This window comes from Haemorhous mexicanus, chromosome 5, assembly GCF_027477595.1.
Source record: "Haemorhous mexicanus isolate bHaeMex1 chromosome 5, bHaeMex1.pri, whole genome shotgun sequence".
NCBI lineage: Eukaryota > Metazoa > Chordata > Aves > Passeriformes > Fringillidae > Haemorhous > Haemorhous mexicanus.
In genome coordinates this window covers 15,721,799-15,742,371 of record NC_082345.1, presented here as the reverse complement: position 1 = coordinate 15,742,371, position 20,573 = coordinate 15,721,799, and the positions used below count along the sequence as shown (strand labels likewise).

General features: G+C 39.4%; 1 protein-coding gene across 2 annotated transcripts; it reads left to right on the top strand.

Moving 5' to 3' along the window:
- The first annotated feature begins 814 nt into the window (after positions 1-814).
- Positions 815-18,497, top strand: INTS13 (integrator complex subunit 13). 2 transcript variants are annotated; one of them, XM_059846049.1, is made up of 18 exons: positions 815-949; positions 2,039-2,270; positions 3,201-3,275; positions 4,009-4,211; positions 4,462-4,542; positions 5,687-5,777; positions 6,740-6,868; positions 7,014-7,037; positions 8,508-8,592; positions 10,315-10,404; positions 10,855-10,944; positions 11,902-12,080; positions 12,868-13,038; positions 13,413-13,567; positions 14,520-14,750; positions 16,066-16,205; positions 16,860-16,995; positions 17,781-18,497. In XM_059846049.1, the coding sequence occupies exons 2-18, from the start codon at positions 2,046-2,048 to the stop codon at positions 17,818-17,820; spliced, it is 2,145 nt and encodes a 714-aa protein (XP_059702032.1). In that variant the 5' UTR covers positions 815-949; positions 2,039-2,045; the 3' UTR covers positions 17,821-18,497. The 2 variants fall into 2 exon arrangements, with proteins under 2 accessions (XP_059702032.1, XP_059702033.1); XM_059846050.1 differs by lacking the exon at positions 7,014-7,037.
- Positions 18,498-20,573: the final 2,076 nt, after the last annotated feature.

The window sequence follows — 20,573 nt, the reverse complement described above, 5'->3', positions numbered from 1 at the left end:
GTTAATGCCGGCGACCGCAACCACCGATCCCTCCTGAAAACAGACCCCAGATTCAAATGGAGAGAAAGAACTTCGGCTGCGTACTAATGAGCGTGAGAAGCCACAGACACAACCAGCAAAGGGGGTTGAGTACTAATTAACAGGCAAATTACGTAACTTGCTGCCCGTGATAGCTGATCCTTGTGTTTCTTAAAATATATAGCTAGTGTGAAGTTTCGGTGATCGGGGAGCCTTTTGCTGGCACGCTGCGGCTCCCTGCAGTCTGGAAGACAGAATTCCCACAGAAACTGGAACAACACACGGAGCGCTCGCCCCTCGAGCTGCGCGCCGCGACCACAGATCTCGAGAGAACACGACGGCCTCCGCGCGGCCCGCCTATAGGGCGTCCCCGTGCTCTCGCGAGATCGTGGGCTCCTCCCCCGAGCCGCGCGGGCAGCGCAGGGACGGGCGGGGCGTCCGCGCCCGAGCGGGATCGGGGTGGGGAACAGGAACGGGAACGGGAACGGGAGCGGGGCCGGCGCCGGCCTCGGCCTCGGCATGTTGGGCGAGTGATCCCGGCCGGGCGCTGTGGCCCGGGGAAGTGCGGACAGGGGCCGGGCGCTCCCCCCGGGGGAGCCGCGGTGCCGGCGGCGCCCGTGGCCGCGCGGGGCCCCCGCGGGCTCAGGGGTGGGCGGAGCGGGGGGGGCTCCGGCCGCCTCTCCCACCCCCGTGGCCGCCGGCCGCGCAGGCCGGACCCGGGCCCCGCGCTCCCCGCCGAGCCGCCCGAGGAGGGGGAGCAGAGCGCCGCAGGGACATGGAGGGCGCCCGGCCGGAGGCGCCCGCGCCTGGCCCCGTCTAGGGCGCCCCGCGGGCCTCGTCCCTCCTCCTCCTCGGAGCGGGGCCGCGGCCGCGGCCGGGCACGGCGAGGAGCGGGACCGGGGCTACTGCACCACAGGAGGAGCCGGCCCAGGTGAGGAACGCTCGCCGTCGCCGTAACGCTTCCAGCGGCGCTGCCGCGGCCCCTCGGGCTCTCTGCCCCGCCGAGAGCGGGCTGCGAGCGCTCGGGCCGGGCAGGCAGCGGCCGCGGCTCACGCCCAAGGGGCCGCGGTGAGCCCCGGTTGCTGCAGCCGAGCACGGGGCCCAAACCTGCCCCGCTCCCTCCCGAGCAAGCCACGGTCTCACTTCCGTGATCGTCGTTGCTTTGATATTTTATGTTTTTTTAAATGAGCTTATATGTATTTTTTGTCTTGTGTATTCTGTAATTCAGCAGAAGTACATAGAAAAATAAATTCTTACGCTAGAAATTGCGTTTTCCCTGGTGCCCAGCGACAGGGCGAGGAGCAGTGGCCATAAACGAAAACACAGGAAGTTCCACCTTAACATGAGGAAGAACTTCTGTCCATAAAAGGTGGTAGAGCTCTGGAGCAGCTGCCTGGGAAGGGAGTCCCCCTCTGGAGACATTCCAAACCCATGTGAAGGCATTACCTGCTCTAGGTCGCCCTGCCTTGGCTGGTAGTTGGACCAGATGATCTCTGGAGGTTCCTTCCAGCCCTACCTCCTCTGTGATTTTTATAATTTCACACTTGGTACTTTTGTCAGTGAGATGTTGAAGTACAAATTAACTATTTAAAAATGAGATATATTTAGCAAAGCCAAGACAGAAAATCGGCGTAAAATTCTGTTTATGTTACTTAAAGTTCTTTAAAGTTTAATAAATTTTTTTTCTTTTGCATGTTATTTATTTATTTTAAGAAATAAGCTTTAAATAGAAAGCAGTTTGTGTACTTCTTTAAAGTTGGTTTTGAATAGAGGAGTGGGGAGAGTAATACTGTGCATTTTTGTTGCCTTTTTAGCAATATAATCCCACTTTTCTCTATTTTTCCTCCTGAGAAAAAAATGTTTCTTCTGATAAAAAAATGTAGTCTATTAAATATGGACTCTAAAACTTGCTTATTTCTAGGATGTATGTGTAATTTTCACAGTCAGCTTATGATGTGTTTTGTTTGGTTTTTTTCACCGTGTGCAATTCCTTCCTGCTTTCGATGTCTGTTTATTTCAGGAAGAAAATGAAAATATTTTCTGAGTCTCACAAAACTGTTTTCGTTGTGGATCACTGCCCCTACATGGCAGAATCATGCAGGCAGCATGTGGAATTCGATATGTTAGTGAAGAACCGCACCCAGGGCATCATTCCTCTGGCACCCATCTCCAAGTCCCTGTGGACTTGCTCAGTGGAGTCATCCATGGAGTACTGTAGAATAATGTATGATATTTTCCCTTTCAAGAAACTGGTAGGTTCTGCCAGCCATTCTGCATGTCATACTTGATGCAATAAGGGATGTTTTCATCTTTTATTTGAGTCTTTTAATGTATTTGTGTTGTTTAGAGTAAAATATAAAATTGTAATTTATCACTTAAAATTTGTTTTTGCTGTTTATATACTTTATAGTCCTTTAATTGGTTTTAGTAATATATAAATCTCATTGCATATTTAATTTTGGAATCTTTCATTGTCCTAATGTCACTTTACAAGCTGGTGCAAAACATGGAGAGGTGCTTTAGGGCAACTTAGAGCTTTATTTTTGTGCTCTGCTGAACAATGACTTTACATTTACCTTCAGTGAGGTATTGTCTTAAGTTGAATTTTGTTGCTGAATACACATGGTGGCTCTCTGTAAGAGTTTTGGTATCAGCATTGAAGGAATTCTGGGCTTTAGGAAGAGGGTACGATTGCTCTGGAGCTAACGGTTTGGAAGAGTGGGAGGAGAGCTTCCTGGCACACACAGCTCCTTGTTTAGAAAATCATATTATTTTCTTAGTGATGTTTGTTAAATCTTGGTAGATATTTACCCCATGATTACTGTGACAGACTTTGGAGAATAATGTGCAATTTACAATATTAGAATTGACTTTATTTTGTGACTGTCCTACTGAAAATATAATCTTATTCTTAAAATACTAATATTTTGAAAATCTTATTTGGTGTAGAGAATGGTTTTCTGGTGTACAAATATAAGTAGAAGTTGTTAATCATATTACTAAGGGCAAAACTGAATATAGCAGGAGTGTGTGATTTTTGTGGGTTTGTTCTTTTGAGTTTGGCTTGTCATGGCACATTATCTCCAGACAACCAGAAAAAAGAAGTGCAATTCATGTTTGTGAATTTGGGGAAGTAACAATATAATGGCTGTTACCTTTATGTGTTTTTTTGATCCTTGTAGGTGAATTTCATTGTGAGTGATTCTGGGGCTCATGTGTTGAATTCTTGGACTCAAGAAGATCAGAACTTGCAGGAGGTATGATTTGTAACTGTTCTTTTGCTTTGTAGTTCAGACCTCATTGTGAAATAAACATTGTGGTCAATATGAAGTAACTCTGGTTAATTACAGTATTGGTGGATCTAGTCTGAAATTGTTGTATAACAGAATTTCAAACAGCTGCCTGTGAACCTGGATTGTTCTATAGACAAAATTTAAAAAGAATCCAGTATCTTTAAGTAGAGACCTAAGTATTTAAAATAAACATTATGAATAAATTAGTTACATATTTCTTCTGAAATTTAGTGCTACTTCTTCAACTTAAATTATTTTAAAAATATTTGCACGAGAGGCAAATAACTTGTGTTAAATACTTTAGTTGTTAGTATCCTCTTTATAGTCGAGTTGTTTCATCCTTAAAGGGCTCATCCTCTGAAAAATTTACTTTGAGGAAGAAATGCATTTCCAAATTCTCAGAAAATAAAAGTAGATGGCAACTAACAATATTAGAATGTCTTTCAGGTGTTGAATATAAGTTGTTATTATGGTCAGGTGTTTTTCTGTAATAAATGAGGATATTTAATCACAATTAATAAATTAAATTGCAAAGGGTAATATAGGGCCAGATGTTTTCCAGAAGGCTGCCAATAACGTTCCTTATGTTGTTCCATTTGCCCTTCTCCCGGCAATGTTAATGTGCGTGTCAGATGCATTAGAACGCTGCCTTTGAAAGGCGGGCGGTGCCTCTGTAACAGCTCTTTGTTCCGCCCAGCTGATGGCGGCGCTGGCGGCCGTGGGGCCGCCGAACCCGCGGGCAGACCCCGAGTGCTGCAGCATCCTGCACGGGCTGGTGGCCGCCGTGGAGGCGCTCTGCAAGATCACCGAGTACCAGCACGAGGCCCGCACCACGCTCATGGAGAACGCTGAGCGCGTGGGCAACCGGGGCAGGATCATCTGCATCACCAACGCCAAGAGGTGGGCACCTGGGGCCTGTGCTGCCCCTCCACCAGCGGTTCCAGACACTCCCACAAGGGCTGCAGGCAGCTCCTTTGCACAGATCTTTCTCAGAGCACTCCTCATCTAATCAAAGGTTTTGTTTATGGGGTTCTGAGGGTAAAACGCCAAAAGTTTCAAAGATTTCCCACTTTAAGTAGAGGAATATTTGGTGGCTTTGAACAGGAGGATTGATGGTGCAGCCTTAAAAGAAATCCACTTTCCTTTGTAGTGACAGCCATGTTCGGATGCTGGAGGATTGTGTTCAGGAGACCATTCATGAGCACAACAAGCTTGCAGCTAACTCTGACCAGTGAGTATGCTTTTGACAAAGTTTCTGGCATCCTCTAGGAAATATGGATGTATTTCTGTCACAAAACTCACTGTGGTGAACTATTTGAGTGAATGTGAAGTAGAAGGTGGTAAATCATGATATTGTTAGCTTAGAGCTGGTGTATGATCATTATCTTTCCAGTATCATCCTTCACAGGATTTCTTTAGCTTGCTACCTTCCACATCTGCTCCAAAATGAGATGCATAACTGTGCCTTGTTACACATTGTGTTTTTAATCACTAATTCATCTGGAGCAGTTTTTCTTGTGTTACTTTCATGTTCATCTTCCTTTGACTAAAACAGCTAACATCTTTGAAACTAGTTTTAGTTTCTAAATGACTGTATTGCCTGGAACTTCCCTTGAGATAAAGGAATCTTGAAATACAGACTGCATTTCCTCTGAGAAGTCTTTTCCCACATATGTTTTATCTAATTAAGCTCTGAAGTGTTTGTCTACAGCACTGTGTTATCTTGTAAAGTTGTTGTGGGTTGAGATCCTGTTCCTGGTTGCTCCTCAGGCACTTCAAGAGCAGAAGCAGCACTCTCCTATTTTTTCCTGCTGCAGTTGCAGTTTCATGGATGTATAAAGGATCCTGCCCAAGGAATTAGGTGTTTGATCCATTGTAAAGACAGGGCTGTCTCATTCTTGTAGGTAGAGATGTGGTACAATGTTTGTATCACTCCAAACATCCACATCCGGATTAGCATATATCCCATTACATGTCCCATCTCTCTGTGCTGTTTGGGGAGTGTTCTCATGTTCCCTGGACTCCCCTCATTCTTACCTACACTTGGAGACACAAATCCTCTGTAGTGTCAATATTCAGCTGAATAAAGCTGAACAGATTGCACCAGTTAAGGACTTACTCCGTTGATGCGTCCGAAAAAGAAGCACAGCGCTGTAGGTTCTGAGGAACAAGAAGTGTTAGGCTTTTATTTTTGTTCTGATAAGAACTTATTTTGTAGTCTGTGCTTTTGAAAATCGTATATGTAACCTAGTTTCTGCAGCACACTTTCATAAACAACATGTTACTAACATATGTCTTGGTTCTAGATACCAGAATTTAATTTTAGGAAATAGTCTGCCATGCTGTAGGCTAAGCAAAATGATTTTATTTTTAAGTCTAATGCAGATTCAGAAATGTGAACTGGTGTTAATCCACACGTACCCAGTTGGTGAAGACAGCCTTGTTTCAGATCGTCCCAAAAAAGAGGTGAGGAGCTTAAAATGGGAAAGCTTATCCCAGACTGGGAACCATGTCAGACTGAAAATAGTGCAAATTATTCTCGATTGTTCAGTAGAAAAAGCACATGTGATGGTTGTTTGAAACCAGGTATATTAAAAAATCTGTAATATATTCTGCTACTCAACAGTCTGCTCTGCATTAATGTGTTATCTCTAAGAGAAGATCCCTGAAAAATGACTTAACATGAAAAGCATGTAGTGCTATGTAGTATTTAATATATAAAAGGAATATGAGGGGCTACCTTCCTGTTATTCGTTTCAACAGAACTCTGCTGTAGTTGTGCTAAAAATTGTGAATAGAAGATAACAAATTGACTACTTCCCTCTCTAAGGCAGTCACTCCGTTTGGGTCTTGGGATTTTTTTGTTGTTGTTGTTTGGGGTTCTTGTTTTGGAGTTTTTGGGGATTGTTGTTGTTTTTGTTGTATGGTTTTTTCAATTTATTTTGTTTTGGTTTTGAGTCCCAACCCAATGTTCTTTTTGGCTAAGGAAAAAGTCAAATACGTCTTCTAGCTTGTGTTTATTTGCCTTGTGTATGTGTGATGCACTTACAGGTAGACATCTAAAAATTACTTTGCTACTGTTACTCAGCAGGTAAAAGAATGTAAAACTAGGCCCAGAGCTGCTGTTAAGATTTATTCCCCATGTTGTGATGCTAATTTTTCCTATTAACAATTAGTGACTCAAAGTTTTTTAGCAGACTTCTAATTTATTTTTTTTACCATTTTTAAGAACTGCATCTATAGCAATTGTCATAAGCTCAAAGTTCAGAATGGAAACAGATTTTGCTTCTTGCTCGGTAGTTTCCCCTGGTGTGGGTTTTTAAGTGGTAGTTTTAGCTGTATAAATGCTTATTTGAGAGTTAAACAAACTGTACTGTTGAATGATATCACAACCTAAACTGTGAATTCCATGTATCAATTTATTTCAGCTCTCCCCTGTTCTAACTAGTGAAGTGCACAGTGTCCGTGCAGGGAGGCACCTGGCTACAAAACTCAATCTTTTAGTACAGCAGCACTTTGATCTGGCTTCCACCACAATAACAAACATCCCTATGAAGGTAATATTGTGTCTACAGCTCTATGTTAACCAGATACATCACTTCTAAATTTGTTTGAAAACTTTTGATGTTTATTTTAATTGAATTTTTACATTGGTTTTCGCTCCATATCATATTTTCTGTTTTGTTTTTTTTCTTTTATTAGCCCACATTCAATGTCTGTGATCAGGTTAGTAAAAATGAAGTAGGGGAAAAAAGTAAAGAAGGATCACAGAACAAAATATTGTATTGCCAAATCTCAATTTTTGATGTAGCAATACAAGTGTTATTTCAGTTCTGTTTGTATTACTTTATATAAATACAGTCTTGTTTACCTCAGATCAATTTGTCTGTGATTCTTTTTCTGGTTGTGTTTAGATATTCTTGACCCTTGTGCATTATAGTGGCATAGTGAGTCTCTTTTTCCTCTGTTTCATTATCATGCCCACCCAACATAAAGGTGTTTGTAACTAAAAGCTGCTTTTTTACCAAGGATTTTCCAGTGGGTTTTCTACTCTGAAAATCCATAAACATGAAATGGGGACAGGATATACTTAGTTAAGAAAGGTATTCAGTTAAGCATCTTGTGGTAGAAGATATGTCCATATTTTAAATGTTTTTGCTACTTGCAGGGAAATTAGTGGAGTTTAGAATGTCAGGTGCTAAGTTGGCAGTAATTTTCTGATCAGGCAGCAAGGGACAATTGAGACAGAAGTGTCAGTGTTCAAACAAAAAGAGCCATGGGCAGGTAACCTTTGTGATTTAAAAAATTCGTTAACTTGTAACACAGTCAATCGCTGCATATTTGAAAACTAGAAATATTGTGTGGATTTTATAAGTTAAAACATATTTATACAAAAAAAAATTTCAATTTTTATGAGAGTTTGACATGGGTCATGGCGTAAATGTGACTTCAGTTTGCAAATACCTTGTCTGTAACTTTCTGACCTGTGTGCTGCTGATGTGCCTCTCCCTTCTGCCTTTGTCCTTATAGTAATAGACTATGTTGGGTTCTCTGTTGTTTTTTCCTTTTTTTTAAAATTGTTTTTCTTTTTACACTTGGAGTAAATTAGCAGAGTTACTGTTCTGTTTTTGCTGATCCTCTGCAGCTGTTTGAAGATGCAGTGTTCTCTTTACAAAACTTTTTTTTTTTAAATTATGAACTTGCAGTTGCAAATGCACTTCTTCTCATAAGCTTAAGAAATAATGAGTTCCAAGTGTGGGTTTTGGTTTGGATTCTTTATTTTTGGTTTTGAAAAGTAATTGTCACTCTACCCTGCAGTGAGCCTTTCTTGCTCCTCAGTAAGTTGTAACTGCTGGTGTTTATGTAACATTTTGTAGGCTTCCTTAACTTCACTAATTTAGTGAAGTAGTTAAGCCTAGTTTTTACCTTTATGTGATGCTCTGCACCCTGACATGAGGCTTGTATAAAGAGAAATAGGGTTTCAAAAAAGTAAATAAGAGGAAAAGCAGTTGGCTGCATCTTTAAACTGCTCAGAGAGCAAAGTTTCCTCAGCATTGCAATCCTGTTGTTGTCTGAGGCACTTGGAGATTTTTTGTTTTCTTCCGGACTGAAAGACAAATGTAGAATCATTCATTTATGAAAATGGTGACCTCTAGCTAAAGTAATTCTATTTATGTCTACCTTTCTCTTTTGAAGGAGGAACAACATGCTAACACATCAGCCAACTATGATGTGGAGCTGCTTCATCACAAAGAGGCACATGTGGATTTTTTAAAGAGTGGTAAGTAGGAATGGCCCTCTGAAAATGGCTTTTGATCAGCCTCTTTGGGAATATTCACAAAGCAAGATGGAGAGCTTCAAATCCATCTAAATTTCAGGCTCAAATAGTAAATATTTCAGTTATTCCTTGTAACCCAGGAAACTTAATTTGTAATGTAGGCATTAGAGTTTTACTCATTATTGACGTATTTTAATGCAGCAATGAGAAAACAGGCCAAATTCACATATGTTCAGGATATTGCTGTGATTTGAAGGGCATGTCAGTTTCTTACTGAGATATAAAAAGTAGATGAGAGACCAGATATGCAGGGAGATTTTACAAAATGAAGTTCCTCTTGTGGATATTTGTGCAAAATTCTGCCTTGCACAATTGAACTTCATTAAGTAATAATAATTAGCACCACATATATCCCACAGGCCTGTTTATGACAATAATTGCTTTGGAAAAAACAAGACTTGTTTGGCTGTTGAGCTTTTTTGTTGTATTTGAAATAACTACTATCTTTTTTTTTTTTTTGTGAATTTGGAATTACTATCTAGTATTCCTCTGAGGTGAATTTTTAATAGCTTAGCCAAAGTTAGAAAAGCACAACACTTAACCTTTTGCAGAATTATTTTGATGAGGAAACTGCCTGATGTAAAACTTCATTAAAAATCAGCTTATAACTTCTGTATTAGTAGAATTAAATGTCATATGATCCATAAGTAGCCCTTTTGGGGAGTTTGTGCTTTTTGTCCCATTACTTTGAGGAAGAGGAGGTAACTCCTTTGTCATCTCCAAGTGCTGGGCTCCAAATTTTAGGGGAGTGGATGATTAAAGATTGATGAAAAGCATGGGGTGTTGCAGTAATGACCTCAGCCTCACCTGAACTGTGTTACGATGTTGAAATCTTAAAGCATTTATTGCCAGGGCTCAGCCACAGTTTTGTAAAACCTGTCGGCTCAAGGAATTAGTTCTCGTAGGAAAATACAAAAGCACTCTGACTACATTTCCTCTTTGCATTTTTCCCATCAGGACTTTGATTGGAAAAGGTCTGTTCTTAGATCCTGTAAATTTTGGGTTCTTTTGTTTGTTTCTAAATTAATATTTCAGCTGTAATAGCTCTGATGCTAGGAAAGCAGGAATTTAGTTACACTGGTCTTATTTCTTTGAAATGTTGCCAAGGAATTTTCAGGTTGAATAAGTTTGGCCTTTAGATATTCTGAGAGATAATTTCTAAAAATTGTTGCAGTTAATTTTAATAATAAAGTATTTCCAGTATTTTAATAATAAAGCGTCTGTGGTCAGTAGAACACATTGAGAGAATTCAGGCTGAATCTGACATGGCAAAGAGACTGGATGATGAGACCAAATATTTCTTTCCCCAAAAAACTAAACTTGTCAAATGTACCTTTAGATTGGTTTAATTGACTTTGGAAATACAATACGTACAAGAAACAGTCAGTTCTAGTATTTAAGAGTTCTGATTTCTGTGTGGAAAATTTTAATAAAGATATTGTTCTTAAGTCCTGAGCATTTTAGCAGGAAAAAATTTCCTGCTACTGATAGAAGTAAATTTATGTAGAACTTTCTAATTGTCAAATCAAAAGGTTAGGTATCTAAATTTTAAATTTAGGTTACATTGTGTATATGTTCATGTTACATTTTGTACCTTACAAGTTTAGAGTTGTTTTTCTGTAATAAACTCTGGTTGATCCTCCCTCTTTCTGCCTTTCTCTGCAGGTGATAACCATGTGGGTGGCAATAGCAGAGAAGGCACATTTAAAGAAACTGTGACACTGAAATGGTGCACTCCTCGAACCAACAGTGTGGGTAGGTGACATGGAATCTTCCAGACCTGGTTGGTAACAAATCTGAGTACAGGAGAGAAAGCCAGGGCAGATCTGAGGGTACCACAGGGATCGTGTGGCTGTGCAGCTCATGCACCCTATTAACTATTAGCAATTTCTGTTGACTTGTTGAGCCAGCAGGCCAAAAATACAGGTAAGAGAAATAAGAGCAAACTGACTGGTTAGTGAAGTAATTCAGGAGATAAGGAGATAAGGAATTCTGCTGGAAACAGAGCTTGGAAATGTATGAGATTCTCAGAGCTGTGGATTCTTGGGAATCCTCCCAGTGAGGACTTTCAGCCTGAGAGGCATCTAGACTTTTTAGTTCTGCTCATTGTGGACTAGCCTCCTCCGCTTCCATTCTTCTATTTTGTGGATTTTTTTTTTCTGTCTCGGAAATTACGCTCCATTTTTCTACTTCTTTATTTTTCAGAACTGCACTATTGCACTGGAGCATACAGAATTTCACCAGTAGATGTAAATAGCAGACCTTCTTCATGCCTTACAAACTTTCTCCTCAATGGTAAATTTGTGTCCCTGGCTAATTATTCAATGTTATAATTTTTAATTTTGTAAATGGAGCGTATAACACATTACTGCTATACCAATCAAAATGTGCATGTACTGTAAAAATACTATGTTTATTTTAAAATGTCCTATAAATAAGAGAAGACAGTTGTTAAATGTCCTCAAAGGCAAATGTGTTTTGAAACTTAAAGATGGGAGGAAAGATGTAAAGAAGCAACAAGTATTGAAATGGAGGTTTGTATGTTTGCAAACAAAATGGCATTACAAACATCCTTTTAAAAAAATGTTTCCTTCAGTCAAGTCATTTGATTCTCTAAACATGCAGTGGTTTTATTAAACACTATATCTTAGTGTATTTTTCTCTAGAGACTGTGTAGTGAAAATGTCCTTTGATTAATAAAAATGGTTAGAACCAAAATTAATAGCGTATTTCAAGAAGCACACCTTCGATTTTTGCTTCATGATAAAAAGAAACTTATTTGGAGAATGCACCCTTTAATGCTTGGTGTATTATACTGAAAATAAGATAAACAGTTTTATTTCTCTGTCTGAAGAAACAGTGTCCATTTTAAGCATTAGCAAGGGATACCTTTGTAGTCAAGAGGTTATTTTATAACTTTTTTGAAAGTTGCTTTTAATGAGAGTGGTTCGTTCTGCAGCAGGGCCATTTGAATCCCTTATGAATATGTATTTTTTCCTAAGTATAATATCCTGTAGAAGAAATGATTGGTTGGTCTAGGAGAGGCCTTTTGGTGTTGCTATGTAAAATTTTAAGGTGAATATACCCTGTTCTGTGTCAAGAAATGAGATGGCAGTTCCTTGTTCAGCTGGGTGAAAACACCACCTTGGTGGGTTCAGATTCTTCTTGGCCGAGCACAAACCTGTATTTATGCAGCTCGAAATTTAAAATTGCACAGGAATGAGTGAATGAAACTGATCTCCCTTCCACCAGGTCGTTCGGTGTTGTTGGAACAGCCACGCAAGTCTGGCTCAAAAGTCATCAGCCACATGCTCAGCAGCCACGGGGGAGAGATTTTCTTGCATGTGTTGAGCAGCTCCCGCTCGATTCTGGAAGATCCCCCCTCAATTAGCGAAGGCTGCGGTGGGAGGGTCACTGACTACAGGATCACAGTAAGGGTCTTTCTGTCCTATGCTACTTCTCTCACATAACAACAGATGCAGGGCAGTAGATGTGGGAAGGAAATGTTGGAGTGGATTGCATGGTCAAACTTCCTTTGTAATGAATACCTTGATAGATATTTAGTAGAAAATACTGTATTTCTTGATTGTTATGCCTGCTTCATAAAATACTTTGTGTGTCAAGGAATGCCTCCTTAATGCACTAGGAGTGTTTTAAGTTTGTCCTGGCTCTAGAAAAACATTTTTCTTGCCAAGTTTCTTCTATGGGTTGGATACACGTAGGACTATATCGTGCTTATTGTCAAAGGATAGATTGCACATAAGTGTTTGTACAATAAATAAAAAAGATTAAATTGACAGCTTTGAACCCTGGTATCAGACAATCAGCTGACATGCCTTTTGTTTTTCAACACATTTTTGGTTTTTTTTCAACACATTTTTGCCTTATTTTTTTCAACACATTCTTGATGTCTTTTGTAAATAAATAGAAGTTCCTTCTGGAAAAATATAACTCTTCCCATACATGAAATACCTTGAAAATCTGGAAGTCCTCCTTGTCAAAACCCACACGTTGATTTTTACCCCATATTTCTGTGCCCCTGTTTTTGTGTTCCCCCTGGTAAATGCATGAGAGCTAGAGACAGGGCTGTGGTTGGTAGGGTCAGATGTGGCAGTGGGATGGTACAAAGTGATAAGCAAGGCTAAGCTGTTTAGCCCCTTCACTGAAAGTTCCTTTGTTAGAGAAATGCCTAATTGTATCTTGTTTGGTTATCATTAGGATTTTGGTGAATTTATGAGGGAAAACCGATTAACTCCTTTTCTAGAGCCCAGATATAAGATTGATGGAAGTCTTGAAATTCCATTGGAACGTGCAAAAGATCAGTTAGAGAAACATACTCGTTACTGGCCTATGATTATTTCTCAGACCACCATCTTCAACATGCAAGCTGTAAGTAACCTGGGCTGTGTACATTTTTGTTCTGTTCCTAGATTAAGTTTCCCCTTGTCAGTTGTTGAAATACCAACTCTATGGGGTGATAAATCCCTTGCTGTATAATCAGTTTATTTTCAGCTTTATTTTTCCTGAACTAATTCTGTATTTAATGCTGTATTGGAATGCTATTTAAATAAAGTGATTTGAACCTGACAGCTCCAGTTCTGCCGGGTAAAGAATCTACTTACACATAGAATTAGTACTCAACTGAGGATAAGAGGGTGGGGTTTTGTTGTGTGTTGTTTCATTGCCTTTAATTTTTTTCTCCCTGTTGCTCTCCTTTGATATACACACATTTTCTTGTTGTTCATTTCTGTTTTGTCTCGCAGGTAGTGCCATTAGCCAGTGTGATTGTAAAGGAAACAATGACTGATGAGGATGTGCTGAATTGTCAAAAGACAATATACAATTTGGTAGACATGGAGAGGAAGAACGATCCACTGCCAATTTCAACAGTTGGTACCAGAGGAAAGGGGCCGAAAAGGTTACATGCCTATCTCTCTTTGTTGATTCTGGACTATTTTCAGAAATATTCTGTTGACAATGTTTTCATACCAGTTTTTTAGAATATAGCTAAAAGTAATACATAGTGAACTAAACACTGTATTGTACATCCCAAATGCTGTGAGTGCTTCACCTGTATCATTTAGGGGCTATAACAGTACTGATACTGCTGTATATTAAGGGAAAAAACTACAATTTTATTATCTAAGAATTTAAATATGTTAACTATATTTGACTTCATATTTTCTATCAGCAAAGATAAGAAATTTATACAATATGGACAGATAAAGTGGAATAATCTCAAATTAATAAAAGGGAAAACGTATATTAAAATTATAAATGAATGGTGCATTAAAATTGGGATATATTAGAATCTTTATGGAACAGTTATTTAAAATATGGAATACTTCTTTAAAATAAACATGGAATATTCTGATCCATCAATCACTGGGATATGTTCCTTGTATTTCCAAGAATGGATTGAAAAGAAATTCAGCTTCTGATTTGCCTGCATGACTGGGAGTTATTGACAGTAGTGTGGTGCAATTATTTCTTATTTTTTTAGACCCAAATAATGTAATAATTTGCATGTCAGTACATGAGTGGCCCTCTGACATTGCATTATTAGCAAGCACCTGAGAGGTTTCACAAGTGCTTTTTGGCAGTGAGATCTTGTGGAACAATACAATTTCAATGGACATAATCCATTTCAATTTAAACTTTACTCTGGGCGTTAACTGGGAAATGTTAATGTGGTTTCAAGCATGGAGTAATCCTGGGTGGAGGAGCCTGCAGTACAGGAGGACAGATAATCTCTTTGGTGTTATTTTTGATTTGGGCATTCTGTTTTGTTTCTTGAGGTCTGCATTCATTCAGTCAGTAGTTGATGATGGTGGTGATCCTCGATGTGGTGTGTTTTCCTGGCCCTTTAGGGATGAGCAGTACCGCATTATGTGGAACGAGCTGGAGACCCTGGTGCGAGCACACATCAACAACTCTGACAAACACCAGCGAGTCCTCGAGTGTCTCATGGCCTGCCGGAGCAAACCCCCCGAGGAGGAGGAACGCAAGAAACGAGGCAGAAAGAGAGAAGACAAAGAGGACAAGTCAGAGAAGTTGGGCAAAGACTATGAATCAGATAAGCCATGGCAGGAATCAGAGAGGTACATTTTCTAAAGTGAAATCAAACTGTAGCATAACTGTTGTTCTTAGTTGACCTCTTAGATGGGTGTTTTAGCTTGAGGAGTTCCTGTTGTTGGATTCTATCATAACCACACCACCTATTAGATATTAAACTGCTTTATGGAAACCTTAAAGCGTGGCTGAATGTGGGACAAGCAGTTGTTTTCTTTTATCAAGCTGTAGATAGTTCAGTGTTCAGGTTGATTAAACAACCCAGCTTGATTTGGCTCTTCTCTTCAGCTGAGCATCAGGATTATTGTCCATTTACCTCCTGTCTGTAATTCATGTTGTTATATTGTAGCTTGTCTAAGTGGCAAGCACCTATCAGTCTGTTCTGTATTCCTTCTCTGCAACTACTTTCTACAGAGTTCCAAAAGACTCATGGTAATAAGCTTAATTTGCATGTGTTCTGTGCATTCAGGGATCATTTAGGATGGGAACCTGGTGGTGTTCGCAGGGGTCCCAGGACGAGAGAAGAGACGAGAATCTTGACTCCATGTTTCAGAAGGCTGATTTAATATTTTATGATGTATAGTATATTAAAAGAAAATGATATATTAAAACTTACTAAAAGACTAGAAGAAAGGATTTCATCAGAAGGCTTGAAAGGAAAGGAATGATAATAAAATTTTGTGACTGACCAGAGAGTCCGAGACAGCTGGACTGGGATTGGCCATTAATTAAAAACAACCACATGAGATCAATCAAAGATGCACCTGTTGCATTCCACAGCAGCCGAGGATTATTGTTTTTCTTTTCCTCTGAGGCTTCTCAGCTTCTCAGGAGAAAAAATTGTAAGGAAAGGATTTTTCATAAAATGCCTGTGACATGGGAGGACCTTTTCATCCACCCTGCTGTCACCATGCTGATGACATTCCATACCTACCTGTGAATGATCGTTCCTACAACTTTGCTTTCACATGTGGAACAGAAATGGGGACTGAGACAAAAGGGGTTTGGTGTGAATGGGTCTGAATTCACCTAGAAAAGATAATAGGAAATTGTATTGTATTTCTCCATGTATTTATTTTAATTTAGTCTTTTCTTCAAAATTCAGACATCAATTGTCTCAACAACTAAAGTGAAACTGTGTATTAAGAACCTTTCCTATATGTAATGCTTTATACAGAGGATTGTTTGGCTACAATTCCCTATTGTTTGTCACCCGCTCCAAGGGGTCAAAAGAAATTTTCTTGTGGTACGGGTCCTGTATAATTTTTGAGGAGTACAAAAAGCTATAAAGAATTATGTTCTGCTCAAGCATATTTTTCCTCACCCTTTTCCTTTCTGAAAAAGGTTAAAAGGTCTTTTGGATCGGGAGAAAGAAGAACTGGCAGAGGCTGAAGTTATCAAAGACTCCCCCGATTCTCCTGAGCCCCCCAACAAAAAGCCTCTCATCACAATGGATGAAATGCCCACAGTTGAAAAGGCAAAAGGTAAACCAGAACATTTGCAACATATTATTTCTTTTAAAGGCAGATGTTGTTGCATCAGTCTCTGTTTTCTAAAGTAATGAGGTGAATAATTTTGGAGTTAAAGCTAAGTCACTGAAGATGATGTTTAATTGAATGCTAAATGTTGAGAAATTCTTGGAAAGCATGTTAACCTCACCAGGTTTGTGAAAAAAGGGAGATACCAAGATACTGTGTGAGTCTGCTGATTGACTCTTGGGTTGTCAGGGCGTTGGCCAAGTTCCTGCTGGTGCTGTTTGACCTACTGTATGTGAGAAATGCTGTTTGAGGGCAGGTATCAGAAATCACTGTCTCCTGCTAATAAATAATCAGCTTGCCTAAGCAGTGCAGTTGTCAGAATCGACAGTTCTCACTCTTCCTTGGTGTGAATTATTTTCTGTCACAGTGGCTGAGCTGATGCTGAGATTCTGCATTTAAAGCAGAGTCCATCTCACGTGCAGCAACTCCTCAGCCATTATCACTTAGCATTTGTACTTATTTAGCCTCTATTGTAAGTTTGTTTTATATTGTTTTAACATGTTGAATTACCATAATCTGTAATTTCCTTTAAGATGTGTTAATGATGTAATGTTAATTCAAAATTTTCATCACTTAGACTCTTTTTACTTACAATTTTAGGGCCAATGTCCTTGCTGTCTTTATGGAGCAACAGAATTAATACTGCCAACTCTAGGAAACACCAGGAATTTATTGGTCGGTTGAACTCTGTCAACAACAAAGCTGAGCTGTATCAACATCTGAAAGAAGAAAATGGGTTTGTATCAGGAAATGCATCACTACCCATATCTTGGTAGCAGTCAGTGTGGAGTTTACAGCATTAGATACTCCTTTGTTGATTAAAATATCCAAATACATTCCTTTGCTTCTCAGCATTGATGGAGAACCACAGCAGTGTTTGATTTTCTGTTTGCATCTGTGCTGAGTGAGACTGAGTGCTGAGAGCTGGGCTTCCCTGGGCCTCAGGGATTGCCCCTGCAGCAAAGCTCTTATTAAACTTCAGGGGTTTAAACAGTAGCTGAGACTTTCTGCTTGCTTTAGCTTCCAAAGGAATGGCTGATACAGAAATATTGTTGGTAATAAAGTGGTTGACTCTTAGGCTGTGCTGTAATGTAGTTGACAGTAGTCCATGTTCTACAAAAAATACTGGAAAACCAAACCAGCCTCCTCTGAAGGAAATCAGATGATGGTAGACAATGATCAGTGTAAGAGGGGTGAAAATGAAGTCCTTGGGAAAAAATGGCTAAAGCTCAAGTTTTCAAAATGGATTCTCCAGTCACATGAATATTTTCTATTTTGGTGAGGTTGATAGTGGATGGTTTTTCACAGCTGAAATGTATCTCTGCAGAAACCTTACCTTTATGTACTGACTGCTGTTTAAAGAAGTATTAAGAGGAGATAAGATTGCATATGTTGAGGTAGGGAGAGACAGGACAGTTAGTGAAGTAAAATATATTTATGAAAGCATTTAAATCTGATTTTTTTCAACTATTGATTGTTCTTCCAGTAACAAGCCTTACCACTTGTTGTCTTGCCTTTCAGAATGGAAACAACAGAAAATGGAAAAGCAAGCCGGCAGTAAGGATTAATTCTGTTTCTTGGGACAAAACCCAGCCAAAATGCAAAAATATTTAGTGCTGGAATTGCTCTTGGTACTGTTTCAATACAGTTGTATAGCTGTAGTTTGATTGGATTTTACATTTTTCTAGTCCTATTTTTGCTATGAAGTATGAAACCTGCATATCACGTTAAACCAGCTGTGTGCAAATAGGAGCTGTCCTGAAGCGTTTTCCAGTCTTGCTTTAGGATGAAGAAAACCTCTGCTGCCCTGGAGTAAATCAAGTAATCAAAGATGTTAGTCACCTTAAAGTCCTTGCCCAGAAGTATTGGATTCTATTTCAAAATCAGTGATGACTGTCTTTAAAAAAAAAAAAAAAATTCAAGTAATTTACAGTAAGCTGATAACATCCTTAATTTTGGTCCAAGAACACCTTTTATTTATACGAGGATTCCTCAGGAGTTCAGAATTATGGAAAAGACCGCACACTGAGTACCCAGACACTGAGCTGAGAGAGTGCCAGTCTTGGTTTTCATCTGAGGGGTGGGAGGGTGAGGGGTTTTACAGATAAAAATTGTTGGTTTAAAGACTTTTAAGAAATGGAATGGAAATGGTCTTTAGAAAGCAAAGCCTTTCAAGTTGTTGTGTTGGAGTTAGGGCTTTGTAAGCAAAAGTACAATAAAATTTTTTGCTAATAATTATATTATTGATGAAGTGTGTTCTGTAAGATACTTGTGGTTATATGTCTGAGAGACTGAGTTTGAATGGCTGTGAATGAAAAGGCAGGTGATCTGTGTTCAGTTTCTTTGAGTAGAGCTTCTTCCACTGGGGAGTAGAATTCTCAACTGGGAAAACTCAGCCAATGTCTGTGGTCCGATCCCTTGCCAGGTTTTGGGTTGTCTTCCACATGGGCTAAGGAAGGATGAGTTCCTGAGCTCTCCAAGTGTGTCAGCCTTCCTCTGGTCTGCATCTGGTTTCTGTAAGCAACTGAAGGGCTCACTGGATATCTTATAGTAGGTTTGAGACACATATTTGAGATTTTCTAAAACTAAATATTTTTATATTCACCTGCAACCTTAAATACCATAGTTTGTGATGTATAGATCTGAACACAAATATTCTTCACTAAACATTTATGACTGAATCCTTTTTTCAGCTCTGCCTAAGTACCATGAATAATTTCAAGGTGATTATTCGGCCACTCTGATGCAGGTGTTTTCTGTTAAATGACTTTAGACCATTTTTACAGAGTGATTAAATAGTACTTGCATGGTAATATTTTCTATCATACTGTAAAATACTTGTAGCTTTTACAGAAGCAACGTGTAACTTGGAGATCCTAGTGTGAAGACTTACTGCTTTTATTTTTACTACTTCATTGAAAACGCAATGTCCTGCTTCACCACATCTCTTGATATCCTAGCTAAAATGTTCTGGTGGAGAAAACTGCCACAAAATTATTGCTTCTCATAACTTTCTGGGTTATTTTAATGAGATTTTACTGCATATCACTCTGTATGTTTCTCTTGTTTTCTAGAGGAATATTGAAGTCTGGAAGCTGGGGAGCATGTAAATGTCAGCTCTGCAATTTGCTAGGCTGGAGAGCTAGAGCTGAAAAGCTCATCCTGTGTCTTGGGAATTGTGTTTTGCGTCTCCTCATGTGCCATTAATATTCAGCTGCACTCCTTGAAAATACACACAGGAATTAAATACTTCATTAGAGAAAGTAAGCAAGCTAAACAAATACACATTTTAATAGCAGCTGCTATCAAATTTCTCTAACTCCATTTTCCACATTTGGAGCATCTTCCAGGTCACACTGGTTGGTGATTAAATGACCAGGGCCTGGTGACTGTGGGTCAGTATTTCATGTACTTGAAGAGTCTCACAGGGACTCAAGAGACTGCAAGGGCTGATCTTTGCACTTCTGGAAAGGGCATTCCGTATTCCTCTCCTGCCCTGCATAGTGCAGATGCTGCTTTGCTCCTATTTCACTCACTGCCTTCAGGTTTAGGAAAGGTTTTGTCAGTTCTAAAAGGAGTTTACAGATTAAAATTGGAAGTTACAATTAAGTAGCTTGATCTGTAATTATGTGATTGCAAAATGCAGTTCATAATTAAATTATGGATTGAATTTTGTATATGATAATCCATTAAACTGGAAGGATTTCAAAATGTTTTAAAAGTCATTATCAATTCTTTTGCAGAACTTCAGGAGTTCTCTGCTAGAACTGTCCAAGGTGGAGGCAGACAAGAGACAGTTTTACCGTAAAGAAGGCAAGACTGGAACTTTAAAATATATCTTTAAAGATAGATTGCCCCAAATTACCTAACAGGAGGAGTTCAGTAGCTACTATTGCCTTTAGAAATGCTACATATGATGTATTTATAGAAACACTTCTAAAAGTTTTGAAAGATTGAAAAGACAGACAATGTCAGGCATTTTTTAAAACTCTAAAATTCCAAGATGGCCTAGACTGCAGAGTTATAGCACCTCTGAATTTTGATATAACCTTAATGGTTTTTGGTGATCCTTCTGTGACAGTTCTGCCTCTTCTATGTAAAATTATATTTATGAGTCAGGGAGGCATAATGGAGTGAGATTTGCCCAGCACTGACTGTGACCCCTCATTCCCACCAGCATCAGCTTGATGTGTATTTTCTTGTTCTGACTTTTGCAGGGTTGTAATTCTACCTCTTAATCAGGAGATCCCTTTGCCTGCTTCACTTGGGTTCTGCTTTTGCCACTGCCTCTTTGTCAGGTGTGGGTCAAATATA

Excerpts from the sequence above, each read along its gene's own strand:
- INTS13 (XM_059846049.1), top strand. The coding sequence starts at position 2,046 with ATGAAAATATTTTCTGAGTCTCACAAAACTGTTTTCGTTGTGGATCAC. Across the intron at positions 4,543-5,686 it reads CTTGCAGCTAACTCTGACCA|TCTAATGCAGATTCAGAAAT; the intron begins GTGAGTATGCTT and ends TTTATTTTTAAG. Across the intron at positions 5,778-6,739 it reads CAGATCGTCCCAAAAAAGAG|CTCTCCCCTGTTCTAACTAG; the intron begins GTGAGGAGCTTA and ends AATTTATTTCAG.